General features: G+C 43.7%; 1 protein-coding gene and 1 long non-coding RNA gene across 3 annotated transcripts in view; both read left to right on the top strand.

Annotated features, from left to right (window-relative positions):
* LASP1 (LIM and SH3 protein 1) overlaps positions 1-6,729 on the top strand; it is a 42,799-nt gene extending 36,070 nt beyond the window's left edge. For both annotated transcript variants that reach the window (XM_066263766.1, XM_066263767.1), the window contains one exon: positions 3,702-6,729. In XM_066263766.1, the coding sequence (XP_066119863.1) occupies positions 3,702-3,875 (174 nt within the window). In that variant the 3' untranslated portion in view covers positions 3,876-6,729. The remainder of the gene's footprint in view (positions 1-3,701) is intronic.
* Positions 6,730-10,055: 3,326 nt separating this feature from the next.
* On the top strand, positions 10,056-11,755 carry LOC136323616 (uncharacterized). Its single transcript, XR_010728991.1, has 2 exons — positions 10,056-10,420; positions 11,010-11,755. It is a non-coding gene; the product is annotated as an uncharacterized lncRNA (long non-coding RNA).
* The last annotated feature ends 6,844 nt before the right edge of the window (positions 11,756-18,599 follow it).

Genomic DNA, 18,599 nt, shown 5'->3' with positions numbered 1-18,599 from the left:
CTAGAGCAGAGAGGAAGTGTGGGTGGAGCCCGGGGCTGGGATTGGGGCCTTGTGTTCCAGTTCTGCCCCCATCCAGGTTTTCTTAATCTAGCCCTTGGAGCCCCTTTTTGCTTGGGGCATCCCAGACCTGGGCCCTGCTCCCCACTCTTCATAAGGACGACCCCGCCTCCCCTGTCCTGCAGATCTCAGCTCACCCCTGTCTCTGAGAGGCCCTCCTAAACCATCTCGTGTCAAGTGGGTCTCCCTTGACATTTCCATCACGCCACCCCAGCAGTGTTCTTGCAGTGGTTTTCAGACCTTTTAGACTTGGGGACCAGTGAAAGTAGAATTATTTCGGGCACCGCTAAGGCAGAAATCACCCTGAGCATGAGTGAATTCCAACTAAGATCACTGGGTTTATAATCACACAACATCAGGGCGGTTAACTCTTTCGCAGACCAGCGTAAAGTTTCTGGTGGACCAGTCTGCCGACTGGCGGTTGAGAAACTCTGCTTTAGAACACCCTCTCAGCTTAAAATAGTGCTGTGTTTATGAACTTCTGTCTGAGCCCCCTGCTCCAGACTTGAAACTCTATGCAGTTCACTTACTCTGAGCCAGGCTCAGAGCGGGCACTTGTCAACTTCGCTGAATAAGCGAACCAGCAAAGTAGTAAGTGACGCCTTCTTACCAGTTCTTGGAGTTGAAATTCCGATCTCTTAAGTCCTGCTACACACAGGCGTGACGGAGCCACGCTTGCTCAGCTACTCTGTGCTGACTGCCTAGAATTTCAGAGTAGCACATGTAGGAGCTGGAAGGACAACACTTAGAGAAATAAAGTAGCCAGTCCTTCACATACTAAGCATGTCCTTGGACAGGAGGGATTTGGCTCTGAATAAAAGACCACCTCCTTACCCTTGTGGAGCTTACATTCCAGTCCGAGAGACAAACAAGAAAGTACTAAGTGTTGTAAAGTAACCAGCAAGTTCCATAGAGACATCAAGGTCGGTTACAGAAGAAATTTTAGAAGGGAGCTTTATTGCCGGCAACATGTACAGGGCATATCAAACCCAAATCATGCAGCCATGAACACAGTTCTGAGGCTGCTTTTTTTTTTTTTCCTGAAGTTGGAAACGGAGAGGCAGACAGACAGACTCCCGCATGCGCCTGACTGGGATCCACCCGGCATGCCCACCAGGGGACGATGTTCTGCCCATACGGGGCATTGCTCTGTTGCAACCAGAGCCATTCTAGCGCCTGAGGCAGAGGCCACAGAGCCATCCTCAGCGCCCGGGCCAACTTTGCTCCAATGGAGCCTTGGCTACGGGAGGGGGAGAGAGAGGAAGGAGAGGGGGAGGGGTGGAGGAGTAGATGGACACTTCTCCTGTGTGCCCTGGCCAGGAATCGAACCTGGGACTCCACGCCAGGCCGATGCTCTACCACTGAGCAAACTGGCCAGGGCTCTGAGGTTGCTTTTAAAGACAAAAAAAATCACATACTGGTTGGGGGGAAAAGGAGGAGGAGCATGGAACAAAAGTAATTAATCTTACTAACAATAGCTCATTGAATTTTGTTACAACATCTATCTCTAGGATCTATCAAAAGGAAAAACATTTTTACACACTAAGACCATAAGATAACACAGTAGTGATAAATGTTTTACATACCTGGCAAAGACATTCCCAAACATTCTACGATTTACAACCTATCCCTGTTGCCACAGTAGTGAGAAATGTTTAGTTTAGGATGAAGAGAGAAGCTAAATGAAGTTACTTTTGCTAAGAGTGTTGGGATTAGTTTATTAGGAAGTCTAAAGCTAGTCCCCGCTTGCTTAGTTTACAAGTTTTGCACATACAAAGAAGTTCAAAATGATGATTATTACAAAGCATATAAAATGTTACAGAATACAGGTTTTTCATGGGGGGGGGGGGTTGAACTCGTGACCCCTTTGTCTAGAGGTATACGTCACTCTCATGACTCCAGCATGGGAGGGTGAGTCAGGATTAGTGTAGGAAGTTTTAATTAAGGTATGTGAACATTGTTTCCTAAAGGCTTTTAAGAAAATAGAAGAGGAAGGGGTTTTCAGATAGGTTCTATCTTCTTTGCTCTGCCTAGCAGGTGGCGCCAGTCTTTCCAGAGAAATATAGGAAGTAGTTTGACTGTACCTAGCTGACTCAGTTGCCCCTGCAAGCTCTTCTCCTTGTTTTTTTCTCCCTCAGGAGGGGTAAGGGGGCCTGACTCTTCCTTTTAAAATACTAATGCTAACAGTTTTTCAGTTCCTTGGCACTTTATCACATAAGTAGATATATAACAAAAGGTCAGATAGTGGTTATGAAGAAAAAAACAGCAGCGTAAAAGGAGAGAGAGCAGCCAAGTCCTCAATAAAGTAAAGAAGTGAATGGTCCAGGAGCCCAGCAAGTACAAAGGCCCTGAGGCAGGAATATGCTAGGAAAGTTCAAGGACCAGCAGGAAGGCTAAGGGACTATAGAGGGGAAGAGGGTAGGAAATGAGGTAAGATCATGCAGGGACTTTTGGGCCACAGGAAGGCCTTTGAACTATGCAGAGTGAGGGGTTTGACCTGTTTTTAAAAGATAGCTCTAGTCTTTGTATTGAAAAGAGGCAGTTGAAAGTTGAGGGTGGAAACAGGGAGAAGAGTTAGGAGGCTGTTGCAAAATGCAGGCGTGGATGGTGGCTACTCAGCCCAAAAGATAGAGGCAGGGGTGATGATGATAAAGGAAACCAAGGTCATCTTGTAAGGGCTGGGATTTCTCATCCCACTGATTTGGGGGCTAATGGAATAGGTTTCTGTTGCTTGGGGGGGGGGGGAATGTTAGAAATTTAGTACTAAAGAGGATGGGGGACCTTTGAAGGATTTAAAGCCAGGAAGTAACATGATCAACTTTGCATTTTGAAATGTTCCCCTGAAATCACAATTGATGAACAGTTGGAGGGGGCAGACCAGAGGCCGGAAACAGGTCCTGGCAGTGGGGTGGACAGTGAATACGGGAGGCTCCTGAGGGGCTCACCAGCCCTGGACCAGTTGGCACTTGGGCCCCGCTGCTGGCCCATGCAGATCCCAGGGGCTGGCCTGGGGACCACAAACGCTGAGCTGACCCCCCAGAGGTAAATTGATGTCAAGGGCAGGAAGGTCAGAGTACATTAGCGTCTCGCCCACCTCCAAGACCACAGTTGGATTTCAGGGGCTTCTATTGGACATTTCCTAGAGCTTTAGCTTAAGACTTTGGCTGAGGTTGCGAGGTGGAAATCTCTTGTGTCACCTGGAGACTTTTCTCGCAGGACTAGGTCTTTGTCCTGAACTTGGGAGTAAAGCCAGACTTATCACAGCTTCCAAAGAACAAGGCTGTTGCTTATAATAATACAGATGACAGCGTGCAGGGCGTATCATATTTTGAAACACTTAACTGTCATCGTGTCCATCGGACCTTACGGCAGTCCTGTTCTGAGAGGTGGAGCATGGCCATTGTAACCTCAGTCCCTGTCTGGTGCCTGCCTCGTAGTATTAATAGATGCCGAATACATTGGACGCTCTCAGAAAGTGAGACACAGAGGTGAGGAAATTCAAGGCAGAGCCCAGCCCTTCCCTGTCTCCCAGTCCTCAGCTTACTACTCACCTGGGCTCTGCTCAGAGTCCCAGACAATTAGCAAGGAAGATGGGGGCCCCGGGGGAGCTGGGCCCTGGGCTGACTGTGTCCCCACCCCTGCAGAAGCGGTACCGCGCTGTCTATGACTACAGCGCCGCCGATGAAGATGAGGTCTCCTTCCAGGATGGGGACACCATCGTCAACGTGCAGCAGATCGATGACGGGTGGATGTACGGGACCGTGGAGCGCACCGGTGACACAGGGATGCTGCCAGCCAACTACGTGGAGGCTATCTGAGCCCACTGGGCCCCGCCCCACCCCATCCTTCTTCAGTGCATTCCATGGCATCACATCCGTCCTGGGCGTGACCTGTCCACCCTTCAGTGTCTCTGTGTTTTTAAATCTGCGACAGCTTGTTTCTTCCCACCCTCCTCCAGCTTTTGCAGACTGAAGCCTCGTTCTGCCACTTTTGCGGGCTCCTTCCTCTGGCAGGTTTTCCCCTTGACCAACTTTTCAGTTCTCTCTCTGGATGGAGCAGGTGTGGACCTTTCTGGGGGAGGCTGTGGCCCATGGGGCTGGTCTGGAATGGGAGACCCATCGTCTTCCAGGCCCCTGCCTTCTCTATTTTCGGCTCCCTCAGAGCCTCCTGCCCATCTCTTCACACACCCGAACATTCCAGGGTGGGGCTCACCCCAGCCCCCCCGGACTCCCAGGGGAGGGGGCTCGTCCATTGCCAGGAGTGGGGCCCCACCGTCGTGGCCCTGGGATGCGGATGGGCAGGGGCCGGCCAGGCTCCAGTGAGAGGGCTTTGCTTCTCAAAGATGGGGCTGCTGGCCCTCCGAGGGGTCCCCTCACCACCCGCTCCCCTTCTCAAAGACGACAAAGGAGGGCAGCGTTCCCACTTTGGAGTTCATTCGTCCTCCCCACACGTGGCCCTCCTCACACTGTGATTTTGCTCTTCAGCCCACGCAGACCCAGTGTGGGCTAGGAGCTCCCCAGGAAGCATGGCTTAGGTCAAGTTCTGGCCTTTCTTTTAGGGACAGCTGCAGAAGGAAGGGAACAGGGTGTTCTCTCCCGTAGCCCTTTGCCCCCTAACTCCCACCCCCTACCTCCAGGGACCCTGGCTTGCTTGCTTAGCTGGAAGCCGTGGTCCTAAAAAGTGGGGCAAGGAAGCCTCAGGCCTCTTGTCCTTGGAGGCCCAGCCCTCCGAGATCTGGGCTGGGTGGGCCACTCCTTACCCCTCATGGGAAGATGGCCTCCCCTTCCCGGCCTGCCTCCAAGTGGACCAGAGCTGTGCAAAGCCACAGGACCCTCAGTATCTCCAGGACTTAGCATGTGGGGAAAGAAGCGTGTGTCTGTAGGTGTGTCAGCTAGTGTGAGCATGAGTGAAGGGGCAGGGTGAGGCCTTCAGGAATCTCTGGGCTCATGTGAGGGTGACATTTTCCTCAAAACTCATAATGAAGGGGGTGGAGAGGTCCTAGGGAAGAGAGGTTCCTTATGTTTCTTTGGAATGAAAATAACTCCCTCTGTCCCCAGATGAAGGAAGCCCACCTGCCCCTCTCGCAGTGTGCCGGGCAGGACTAAGGGGACACCTAGAGATTGTTGGGCGCTGGTAGAGCCTGCTGGGTTGGGTTGGGGTGGGGGAAGGCTTCGTGGCTCCAGGCATATTCTTCCCCTAAGTCTGACCTGCGCTGCAGAGTAGGGGCCAGAGGACCCTGTGTTATCCACACTGTGGGTGCCTTATCTGGGGGCTCTTCACCCCAGGCCTCTTCCTTACTTACCTAAAGCCCCCTTGAGTTGTTGGGAGAGGGCCAAGGCTACAAAACTGGAAGCACAGACCCCGGGACAAAGAAGGGAATGATGGTGCTATCTCCAAGTCCCTTCTGTCTCACGCAAGTGGCTGTGACACTTGCCTGGTTTTATTCATCTCTGGGCTTTCTTGTCACCCTCCGGGTCCTCCCTGCCATTTTCACCCTGAGTCCACTCAGACCCCGTTGTTGACATCTTTGCATCCTTGTACCCTGCGGTGGTGGGCTGCAGGCATAGTCAAGAAGTCCTCACTGCTTGTGAGTTAAGTTGGGAATACGCACCCCAAGTCGGAGAGCTGAGTAAGTGACTGCAGGGCAGGGGGAGCCTCTGCCCAGCCGGTCCCTTTTTTGGCTCGGCTGCAGCCGGGTGAGGGCAGAGGGAGGGGCTCATACTGGGCAATTTGGGGAATGAGAACGTGATTGGAAGCCTCGGGAGAGGCGCTGGGCCATTTCATTTCCTCTTGATCTCAAAGCACAACATGGGTTCTGGGGCCAAAGGTCAGAGACACATCCTGTTGGAGGACCTGCCGTTGGGAGGATGCTGAGGGTGGAGGAGGGCCTGGAGGAGCAAGAAATAGCCTTTTCACTCAGCTTAATTTTCCTCCCAAAGCAAGTCAAGCTGGTCACTGGAATTTTGCTGCCAGGCCCTCTGCTCCTCCCATCCTAAAAATAGGGGACCTTTTCTTATACACCCCCAGACAGAGGACAAACTGTCACACTGGTGCTGAGGGACTCAAGGGTTGCTGGGAGTCCTTGTTCCTTTCCAGAACCATCCATCCCTAGAAGAGCACAGAACCTGGGGGCTGGGCTGAGACCCTGGTCTCTTACAGTTCACAGAGGTCTTTAGCCAATACCCCAGAAAAGAAAATACATCAACGGTAGAATGTGAATATGTTAGTGGACCAATTATAAAGAATAAGCCCAAAGCCCAACGTTGAGAAAAGTGGATTTTCTCGACACTGTTTCCTGTTTTCTTGTGTCCCCCCAGGGAAAACTATTGCTTAATTTCTGCCTTCCCCCCCCCCCTTCACATAAGCACTTTTGGGCCTTTTATTTTAATAGCTGGAAAAAAAGAAAATACCACCCCACAAACCTGTATTTAAAAAGAAACAGAAATGACCATGTGAAATTTGCCTCTGTCCAAACATTTCATCTGTGTGTGTGAAGCCATCATTCATCTTTTTATATGGGGTGGTTGTCTCTTCTTGGTCTGTTTGGTCCCCTCCCTCGTGGGCTTGTGCTTGGGATCAAATCCTTCTGGCCTGTTATGATTCTGAACATTTGACTTGGACCACAAGTGAGTCTTTCTGGTGACTCAAATAAAAGTATAATTTTTACCTGCGGACTTCGTTTTCTCTCTGGCTCTGACATGCTGCTGTATGTGTGTGTTCCATGTTTGGGGGCGTTGGTCTGTCACACTCCTGGGAGCCCTGCTCACTCTTCCATGAGAGAGACCAGTTTGGAAACTCAGCCTACAGAGGCAATGTGCCTTGGGCGTCCTCTTTGTTGAGAACTCCCCACCAGTTTGCTCCTGGCACAGCGATCTACCCAATTTGGTGACATTCCCAGAAACTTCCCTGAGTTCCCGTCTTCTCTTACGGTCTGACTTGCTTCACTCTGCACCTGGCTCCCCACTAGCCAGTGCACACACAGGGCAGGTAATGGGTCTAATTCATTTTTGTATTTTTCTGAAGCTGGAAACAGGGAGAGACAGTCAGACTCCCGCATGCGCCCGGCCAGGATCCACCCGGCACGCCCACCAGGGGTGATGCTCTGCCCACCAGGGGGGATGCTCTGCCCCTCCGGGGCGTCGCTCTGCCGAGACCAGAGCCACTCTAGCGCCTGGGGCAGAGGCCAAGGAGCCATCCCCAGCGCCCGGGCCATCTTTGCTCCAATGGAGCCTTGGCTGCGGGAGGGGAAGAGAGAGACAGAGAGGAAGGAGGGGGTGGGGGTGGAGAAGCAAATAGGCGCTTCTCCTATGTGCCCTGGCCGGGAATCAAACCTGGGTCCCCCGCACGCCAGGCCGATGCTCTACCGCTGAGCCAACCGGCCAGGGCGGGTCTAATTCATTTTTAATCCCCAGTGCTTGCCCAAGGCCAGCACAGAGCTAGCTGCTCGACAAATATTTGCTGAATGAATAATGAGCAGCCGGCGGGCAGTTTTAGCTCCTGCCTGCACATAGTGGGGACTCAGTACACACTTGAGCAATGAGATGACAGTGGGACTTGGACAGTCTACAGTGAGGTAAGACAGGGATGAAGCCATCTGTTAGGCTGACAATCCAAAGCAGTATTCACAATGCCTTACAGATGTGGTCTTGAACACATATTTTTATTCTTTAGCCCTGTGAGAGAAGTAACTACTGCAATGTCCATCTTATAGACAGGCTTCACTGAAACCCCGAAAGGCAGTGTTTTGGCAGAAGTCACAGCTGGTCTGGAGGTCTGAGGACCGCCTGTGTGATGCTTATGGGCTCATGCTACCTTGCTAGGGTGGGCTGTGTACACATGCCCTTTGCACGTTTCACTTGAGTAGCTCCTATGCTCTGTTCCAGGTGCCCTGGGTGTAACCTCTGACCAGAAGGCCAAGTGGCCTCCTCTCTTCTGCTGGGTTGGGAAGAGGGTAGTAGTGGTAGAGAAGGAACCCAGATCCTCTTGCCCTGGCTCAGTGTCACCAGTGAGCCTCATAACCAGCTGTTATGTGGAGAGGGGCATTTCCCACTTGGGGATCACAATGAAGGCATTCTCTAGCTTCAGAATAACAGGGGGGTGGAGAGGAAAAGGGCTTTGCCAAACTGAGCCTGAATTGAGCTTTCCTAATCAAGGAAATGATGGTAATCAGGAGAATGACAAGTGGAGTCAGCTGGGCTGAGCAGTGTGGGAGTGTCAGAGGCGGTGCTGGGTGGGATAATTAAAGAAGATACTGACACCTGCTTCTCCAAGGAGCGGAGGAGCAGCTGCCTAATATTTCCCCGCTAGAAGGGAATGAGTTAGTGACTCCTGCCTCCCATACGCCTTCCTGCTTGTGTCATGGAGCCACAGTCCCCCTCCCAGGAGGCTTCATTCACCTGAGCAATGGGAGGGGGTGGGGAGGCAGTCAGTCTGCTTAGGAGGGAATCAGGGTTCTGCCTCCTGGGGAGGGACAATAGGAGGAGTTTCCAGACCCCCTTCTAAAGTTGCCTAAGTTCCTGAGACCTAGCATGGGGAGAGTTACCAATGCTTCACCCCCCAGGCCCTTCAAAATAATTATTTAGGGGTGGAGCCATGGACAGTAGGCCTCAAAGATGTCAGAGAAAGTTTTTAAAATTCAATAGGAAATGGCCCTGGCCGGTTGGCTCAGCGGTAGAGCGTCGGCCTAGCGTGCGGAGGACCCAGGTTCGATTCCCGGCCAGGGCACATAGGAGAAGCGCCCATTTGCTTCTCCACCCCTCCGCCGCGCCTTCCTCTCTGTCTCTCTCTTCCCCTCCCGCAGCCAAGGCTCCATTGGAGCAAAGATGGCCCGGGCGCTGGGGATGGCTCTGTGGCCTCTGCCCCAGGCGCTAGAGTGGCTCTGGTCGCAACATGGCGACGCCCAGGATGGGCAGAGCATCGCCCCCTGGTGGGCAGAGCGTCGCCCCCTGGTGGGCGTGCCGGGTGGATCCCGGTCGGGCGCATGCGGGAGTCTGTCTGACTGTCTCTCCCTGTTTCCAGCTTCAGAAAAATGCAAAAAAAAAAAAAAAAAAAAAAAAAAATTCAATAGGAAATAACAAAGACATAAAAAGGTATGCAAGCATACAATTCATAACCAAGTACCTGCTACCCAGCTTAAAAAAATAAAATATCCATTTTATTTTCCTTTCCCCTCAGAAGAAGCCACTTGAATTTGCATTTCTAGACACTCTTACTGCACAGGGATGGGCCTGAGAATTCTTTAGTGCCCGCTCTGAGTGTAACACCACAAGGAGCTCTCTGAAAAGGATACAAAAGAGAACAAGAACGTGGGTAGTGACCACAGAGACAAGAAACAGAGGAGGAGAGACCTCTGGTGCTCACAGTGTAAACAGAGTGATCTGAGCAAAATGCCTCACAACCTGAGCCGTGCAGATAGGACCCAGGGGCATTTCAGACCAAGAAAGTGGGCCAGCCCAGGGCGAGAGAACAATATAGACTCTGGGGTGTGCGAGTCTAGATTTGAATCTTGATCTGTTTCGTTCCCAGTGAAATATTAAGCAAGTTCCTGACCATCTCTGAGCCTCAGCACCATGTGTGTAATATCTGGCACAGTCTAGAAATCCTATGTCAGCTCCACGCCTGAGAGGCCAGCCGAGTCTCACATGAGACCTTTGTCCATGGCCTTCCGTAACAGGGCTATCACAACTTGCCAATGGCCCACCCAACTCCCAACCATGATTTCTCTGACATAATATGCTGGGGATGTATGAGAAGAAAAGGAAGAATGGCGGTCGGGAAGAGTTATTCCTAAGGGATCTGGACAGAGATCAGATCTCCTCCTACGTCCCTATCATGCAGACTCCACGTAGATACAAAGGGGCGGGATTGGGTTCCTAGGGAGAAATTGAGCCTCTCCAGTTCAGCCTGGCCTCAATGGAGCAGTTCCTCGGTTACCCGCTCCCAAGCTTTATGATTGGTTGGCTGTGATCTGGCGGGAGGAGGGAAGTAAGCAGCTGATGGAGCTGCTGCATCCCTTAGTCTCCGACCCTGGAAGGGGGAGGGGGAGAATGAGGGCCGAGCAGTGGAGGGAGGAGGGAGCCATTTCTCTCCACTGACGGCAACCTCAGCTCACAGCTCACATTTCCCTGGAATCCAGAGGCCTCCTCTGCCAAGGACTCCATAATGTTGGATATTTTCATCCTGATGTTTTTTGCCATCATTGGCCTGGTCGTTCTCTCCTACATTATCTATCTGCTCTAGAGTGGCCTGCAGCTGCGGCGGGAGCCCACTGGAAAACAGCTCAGGGGGGATGGATGAAGCTGACTGGCCGAGCATCCTGCTTGCTGACGCACCGGAGGATTTTTGCTTCTGGTCATTATTTCGGGTATTGATTCAAAACCAAAATTAAAAGAGATCTCGTTTTTCTATTTTTTTCCCCCTCAGCTGTATTGATGTAGCATTTCTTAGACCACTCTGAAAAGAGTAAGAAATGCCAACTTCTTTCTCTGAGACCTAATTTAAAATGTTTCTGTTTTTTAAATGAAAAGTGAAACTCATATTGTGAAGGATTTTTAGGTAGAATGGGCTGGGAGTGGTGTGCATGGTGGGAGGGACTATATAATTTTGTAGTATTTTTCTTCAAGTTGCTCAAACTTCAAGTTGTCCATTCTCTCCTGGTAATTAAAGGTAAAAACACATCATTACATGCCAGCAGAGTGGTTTACAATTATGCTTGCATAACTACATTAATTAGTGACTCATTCTCACTTGAGGATGAGATAGGAAATGAAATTTACTTGGGAGTGGGGTTTTGTGGGGGTGATGTCCATTCTTTCCCAACTGTGGGGTTTGGCGGAAAGGAGAGAAGAACTCCTATTTCTTTTCTTAGTCTCCAGAGACTGAGATCAGTACTAGGATCTAAGACCTTTACTGCTGTTCGCTTCTGAGCCTTCTTGTTTCTGTGTTTCCCACAGCTCCTGGTCTCCAGTCCAACAAGAGGCCTCTTATCAACAGCAGCAGTCCTGCTGCCCAGCAGACCTCTTCCAGAGCCTTCCGGATATGGTTAACCCTTGTCAAGCAAGGGGCTTTTTGAACTCAAAGGCTGAGGCACTCGTCTGGGACATCAGGAATTCAAGGGCAAGGCTGGCAGGTGCTGCGTGCATTTGAGCTGTAAATGGATGGTGTTGAGAAAGAACACAGAGAGCTAAAGTGTAGACTCATTAAAATCATCATGGAGAACTTCTCAAAATTCACGTTGATAGCCTTTCCTTAGGTCTTTCCTTCACATGATATTTCTTTGTATGCCCAAGAGTATGTTGTTTCTATTTTTATCTCATTATCACTCTGTCTTTATAGATTGCCAATCTGGGGTTGTGTGGTTTCCCCTGTCTTAGTCTCTAGCCAGAAGGAACTTGTCATTTGAGTTTTAAGATTTATTTTCCCCCTCCCTACCACATGTGTTCCAGCTTCTCGTTTAAGGAGAGAAACAGTTATATAGTCCTCATTCTTTGTGCCTGGCTGAGTTATAAATTATTGAAACAAGATGACTATATATATCTTGTTTGGGGAAAATCTCTCACCCCAAAATAAATGTTTTTTAAATTGTCAAATATTCCTTTTCTGGGAAAAAAACTTTTCAACATATTTTCTGTCCAATTAAGGTTGAAGTAACCATATATTTTGGGGTCCAGTGAAGTCTTGGACCCTAAATATGTGGTATCTATTCCTTTAAAAAATCCATCATATTTGTTCTACATTTGATTTTCTGGTTTAAAAATAAAAAAGAAAGATGGACTTAATAGTTTTTATTTATAACATTGTGTTCAATTTCCATGCTTTAAAAAGATGTAAAATTGAGGCAGTATAATAAAATGTCACAATTAAAATGAAAAACTTTCATTTTAGAATTCTGGCCAAGAAGAACACTGTTCTAGAAGCTTTGTCTTGGCATCAAATTATATGACCTTCAATAAGTCACTGAACCTTTCAGGGATTCACTTTCTTTATTTTGACAAATGAAAGGGATGGAATAGAAAATTGTTAATATCCTTTTCCATGTTAAAATTCTACAATTCTAGGATGTATTATCTTTGGAAAATACACCTTTGAGAACAGAATAGTTATTAGTAGTCCACTCTTCTGCTCTTCCCAAATAACATTTTATGATGAAAACTCATCTGCAAAACTCTTTTTTTTTTTTTTGGCACATTGTAAGGAGAAAATTACTATTTATTTACCCAAACATATATCAGTGATATTTTGCCTAAACTGCTTGGGGAATATTAATAAATGCAATATTGCTTGGTAGTGTGTAATAAAAAGAGGTAATGTGACAGGTACGCTAACACAAAAAACATGACTCTGAACATTAATACATTCAGGGATGGTTTTCAGTTACCTGTAGAGTCCTTAACATGACATTTCCCAGTAAAACATTCCTCTGACTCTTTGGCATAGCTTTGTGTTTCAAACTAAAAGTTTCTTCTTCAAGTCAAGATAGCAGCTCTATATTTTTACTTAGGTAATTAGGGCAAGTGGCAGTATTTTGGAGGGGTCCAAGTAACACAGGTAATTATTGTGGTGTAGATCTTCATAGTATAGTCTCCAACCTAGCTCAGTCTGAAGTCTTTTATGTGGTCAAGGCTCTACAGTCTATATCCATACAAAGAAGAAAGGACCAATCAATTCATTGAAAACAATTAGTCAATTTCAGTTATACACCAGTGAGATATACCACTAGCTCTGGGTACAATATAAGGAGAGAAAGATTACCCATATTTTCAGTTACTTATGAAACAATTACATTTTGGAGGAAATTTTATGACTTTGTGCCTATATCTAAGCTATAATACTGAGTTTATAAAAGCATTTTACAGTGTTTAGAAAATTTTAAATTTTTTTCACATTTAAACTATTTATATATTGGCATCCTAAAACCTAATAAAACACTGGAGTAAAGTTACTTCTGGAATATAAGGTTTTGTATAAATTTTACAAATCTGCATCATAAGGCAATCATGTCCTACAAAATGGGGATTGTATTTGGCCCACATCAATGTAGTAAAAACATCTCTAAATAATTATAGATTACTTAGAAAAAACTTAATGTGTCATAATGCTAAGAATCATTACACTAATACCTGCTCTCTTGATTAAAATAAGAGGTTTGTATGGGAAAGTCATATTATATTTTATTTCAGGAGAAAAGAGGATATAATTTGGGAAACAGTTAAATAATGGAAAGATAAATGTTACAAAGTTAGAATCACCTAAGACTCCTTGCTCTGGGTAAATGGAATCAAATCTAAACTTTCTGAGTTTGAAACTTAACATGACATAATTTGTTAAATTTCAGAAAATTTTTTTGCTATTAAAAAGCTTAAAATTAGCATTATTCCAACATCAGAATCCCTTAAGAGTACATTTTAATTTAAATTATTCAAAAATAGCCCTGGTAGGATAGCTCGGTTAGTTAGAGTATCATGCTAAAGTTCAGAAGTTGCTGGTTTGATCCCTGGTCAGGGCACATTCAGAACAGATCAATGTTCTTGTCTCCTGCTCTGTCCCTTCCTCTCTCTTAAATCAATAAAATAAACATTTAAAGTATTAAAAAATAATGGGAATTTCCTTTAATAAAGTTCTAAAGAATAGTAAAGTGGAAAATTGTCTTTATAATTTACATGCTTTGCCTTTATCAACTTCCAAATGTTTGCTAAGCCTAGAATTGCCTCTTCTAAGTTAGTTTCGCTCCGTCTATTTATTTTATTTTATTTATTTATTTTTAGAGAGAGAGAGCAAGACAGGCAGGAAGGGAGATGAGAAGCATCAACTCATAGTTGCGGCACCTTAGTTGTTTATTGATTGCTTTCTCATATGTGCCTTGACTGGGGGGCTCCAGCCAAGCCAGTGACTCCTTGCTCAAGCCAGCAACCCCATGCTCAAGCTGGCGACCTCAGGGTTTTGAACCTGGGTCCTCTGCATCCCAGGCCAACGCTCTATCAACTGTGCAGCTGTCTGGTCAGGCTGCTCCATCTATTCTAAACAAAAATAAAATCAAAGTCATATATAAAAGGGGAAATAGAAAAATCCATTGATACAACTTCCATTATAAACTCAAACACATTAAGAAATAGTTAACAACTTCTTTGTTCTTAGAAAAACACTGTAAGATCTTGTCATGGGAAATTGCAGGTAATATACAATACTTAATACATATTTTGTTTTTTGAAACTAGTGTTAAACATTGATAATTGTAGCATGTCTATTTTAACAGCAATTGAAGTAGTAATTGGTTGGGAATTTAGTTTCCAAATTAAATAGCAGAATATTATAGAACACTGTTCTACTTACAGATTATTATACAATTTATGAGTTGTTGCTAGTAAATGAAATTATTTAATTTATATGCTCTAATATTAAGTATAAATATATAATACATAAATATATAGCTAATTGCAACATTATTTTGTTAAGATATTTTATATTTTGATCATGGTAGAGCTATAATTAATAGCTTAAATAAAAATAACTTCCTCGCCTGACCAGGCGGTGGTGCAGTGTGTAGAGCATCGGACTGGGATGTGGAGGACCTAGATTCGAGACCTCAAGGTTGCCAGCTTGAGCATGGGCTCATCTGGTTTGCGCAAGGCTCATCAGCTTGAGCCCAAGGTCGCTGGCTTGAGCAAGGGGTCACTTGGTCTGCTGTAGCCCCCCCTCCATCAAGGCACATATGAGAAATCAATCAATGAACTAGGGAACCACAATGAAGAACTGATGTTTCTCATCTCTCTCCCTTTCTGTCTGTCCCTATCTGTCCCTCTCTCTGACTCTCTCTGTCTCTGTCACAAAAAAAACACACAAACAAAAACAAACTTCCTCCACAAGAAATAATAAAGGAATTACACATTCAATGATTTGCATAATGACAGACTCTACAAACTAGAACTGTTTCTAATTTTTATTTTATTGATATGAATAAATAAATTAAATAAAATTAGCAAATATTAAATATTTAAATATCAGACATTGACATTTTACCATAAACATAATATAATACTTTAAAAATAACACCTATTTTTCAGTTTTGTGCACTTTAAAGAAAGTAGTGATCTTAGAATGCCTACAAGTTTTTTTTTAATTTAAAAGGCTTTTTTTTAATTTAAAAGTTAAACTAAGTTTTTTTCTTTTTTAAGTCTTGTTACTTGAATTCTCGGTAGTTATATTTGCTTCCTTGATTAAAAAAAAGAAAAAAAAATATATATGTTCTTAGTTAGTCCTTTGGCACTTTTTTTAACCTAAAGAAGAGTGTCCAATACAACTATCTTTGAGGTCATCTTTCCTATTTTAGTGATGTCTCAGTAAACTAAAGGAAACTTCGTCCACAACCTGATTTCTTACAGGTTCCACAGCTACCTGCTAGTGGAATTGGTAAAGAAGTTACTTTGCTAGTAAGGTATCCAATAACATAGTAGCAGCTTTGTGGTTTTTGCCCTTCACAATATTTACTGACATAAAAATCTGTAATTATATAATTCAGTACTATTCACTTAAAGAGGTTAACTCAGGTAATAACCATGCAAAGAGATTAATGTTTGTTTTCTCAGGACATAAGAGGGTTTCTCCAGTTGCATCTTCTGCTGGGCACCTAACACTTGCTCTAATCTCCAAAGGTGAATAATAATCCTGGCAATAAAATCTTTGTTATTAACAGAACAACTGGAAGCATGAACTAAGTCAACAGTGGATGGGAAAGGTGTGAAATAGGTGCCTTTTGTTTATGCGATAGAGAGCAGCCTTGACCTCTTAAATACCTGAAAGGCTTCCCAAACATAGTAATTTACTGCCTGCATTGTGAAAATAATAAAGTTGAGGAATCAGAAGGGCACGAGAAGGAATTATCTAAAAAAAATGTTAAGAATAGATATTTTATGGTTTTATAACATACAGAGTATTTACAAGATATAAACTTTATATTAGTTTCTAAGAAAAATAACCATTTGTTTGTTAATAGTACTATTATGGTGTTGTGTGTGTGTGTGTGTGTTTAGAAACAACAGTAGAGATAAATATATAGGAGTAAAAATTATCCTACAAATCGAAGTCAAAAGAGACTGAGGAAAGCACTATCAAAAGGAAATAAAATCTAGACATCCATGTAAATCTTCTACTTCAGAAAAAGGTACAGGATAAACGATCTGACCCACTAGTAGTTTACGCTGTTATGTTATTATGACTGTACTAGAGTTAGAATGGAGTCTCCTAATGTTTTTAGGCTATTCATTTTGCAAATGCTCCTTTTTTTGTGGTAATATGATTGCATATACAATCACTTAATTATCAATATTAATGATAACATATGCTTTTGGAAGTTAGTCTGCCATTTTAAAATTTAATACCACACTTTATTCCTAATGACAAATGTATTCAGCAAAAGACTGGACTGCTGAACTGAGGAAACTGCAAATTTAGTCTCAAATGTTATTTTTTTCTATTAATAACTGAATGAAAAAATTTTCAGTTTACTTTTTATTGGAAGCAAGATGATATCATTTATCTACTGCACCCAAATAATGAATCAGATTTTTTATGTTACAAATTTCTGGGGAGGGTAAGATAATAATCTCACAATTATCAAGAATAATATAACCATATTTTAAAAATTTATAGCAGCAGTCATGTCAGTTCAAGTCTATGATGAGATTCAAAATCCAGGTCAACAATCTTTAAATTAAACCATTCTTCTTTTGTAAACTTTCTGAAAATAACTGCTGTAGAGACTTGGATAATTCAAGGAATGCAAGGAAACTCCACAATGCCAAACTGCTTATTTAATAGAATAAAACTTAACATCTATCTAGTAAAATATTTAAAATACTCACTATTTATATTAAAATTTTTATTTTTCCTTCATTTTTCTTCTATTTCCCCAAATAATCTAATAGAATATATTCTCAACATGGAATCACTAGTGTTTTGATAAGTGAATGGACTAATTTTCCAAAGCATAAATGAGGAAAAGAATGAGAGAGAAAAGAAAAAGCTAATTAAGGTGTTGTTTTGTACTCTGGTATCTGCCAACTTTTAATCTTCATAATTTAGTTGTGAATTGAAGGAAGAAAATGAAATTGAGAGGAAGAAAATGAAACCATGAAGGATAAAAGCAAGGACTTTGTTTTTTGCATAAATATGCAAATGTTAAACTCTGGCGAAAGAATTCCTGCTACTGATGGAATTACAGTTGGACAATCCATCACAGAAAGGCAGTTAATTTCTGACCCTCTATAACAGAAAATTAAGTGCTTATGCCACTGAAATATTGTAAAACCTTATCACAATTTACCTTTTTTTCCACTATTTTCACTCTTCCTCAACTCTATTAAATCCTTTCATAAGTCCCTGTTGCCAAATACTTGAGAATTTCCCACAATTTATACCCTACTTCCATGGGTAATTTCTATATCTTTTAATGTTTCTTCCCTTTTTCAGATTGAAAAGTCGGGGGTTTAGGAAAAGAAAGCCAGCCTCTGAAAAGAGTAGGAAGGGCTGTGTCTTCAGCAGGAGTAAAGTGATCAAACCCAGGGAGAAGAAAACGGGAGATCCAGGAGGGCTCCAGCATTATCTCAGGCACTATTTATTTTCTACCAAAACAGTAAACGTGGGGTGTCAGATGGTAGTCAGACTGAAACAGTCCTGGAGTCTCTTGAAATTAATTTACTTTAGTGAAGAAAAACCCTGCTGATTGGCTGCTGTAACCATCCATGCATGCTTCCAGTTTCCTGCAAGTTCTACTCTTTAGGATAGGGAGAAAAGCTTTAGGAAGAAGTGCAAATTATTTGTGCACATTGTTCTGGCAGCAGAATAAGTACTTAACTTTCATTTTACATTTTCCCTTATTTACAACATTTTACTCTATTCCCCAGGAAATAAAAGATGATTTGTATGAAAACAATATATATCCCTTTCTATTGATAGAATTTTTGTATGATTTGTCTTAAAGAAGGAAATATATATGTTTGTGTATATACATACATACATACATATATATATATATAAATACATGTATACCCATACACACATACTTCCTTTGGTTTTTGATGTTAGTTCATACAAAATGTGAACAAAATATAATGTTCTTTGTAACCATTTTCCAAGAAAGTGGTAAAAAATGATATTTATATCTGCATATTCCAAAACATCAGATTGCAAACTTTCACAAAACATTCTAGACTATGTCTACATAACCTAAGCAAAGTGAACATACATACTGTTAAAAGAATTTGGGTCTGTTTAACTTTAAAACAAACTTTTCTCTTGCTACAAAGAGTTATACATATAGGTTGGGTGACCCAGATTCTTAAGACTCTAATGTTCCATTTAGTTTGGTGTTAAGTTTACCAAAGTCTGGAGAGGCACAGCTTGTTTTACAGAGAAATCTCAATATATTCTAGGGTTTGCTTGTAATTTTTATATTAATAATGGTCTAAACAGTTGCCACTAAAATTCTATGCAACTTTAGAATTACTTAGGTGATAAAAAGTCCCTTGGTGCAATTCTTTGATTGTAGA

The sequence above is a fragment of the Saccopteryx bilineata genome, chromosome 2, assembly GCF_036850765.1.
Source record: "Saccopteryx bilineata isolate mSacBil1 chromosome 2, mSacBil1_pri_phased_curated, whole genome shotgun sequence".
NCBI classification, from domain to species: domain Eukaryota; kingdom Metazoa; phylum Chordata; class Mammalia; order Chiroptera; family Emballonuridae; genus Saccopteryx; species Saccopteryx bilineata.
Note: the sequence above shows the minus strand (reverse complement) of the source record. Positions and strands in the feature narration are given on the sequence as shown.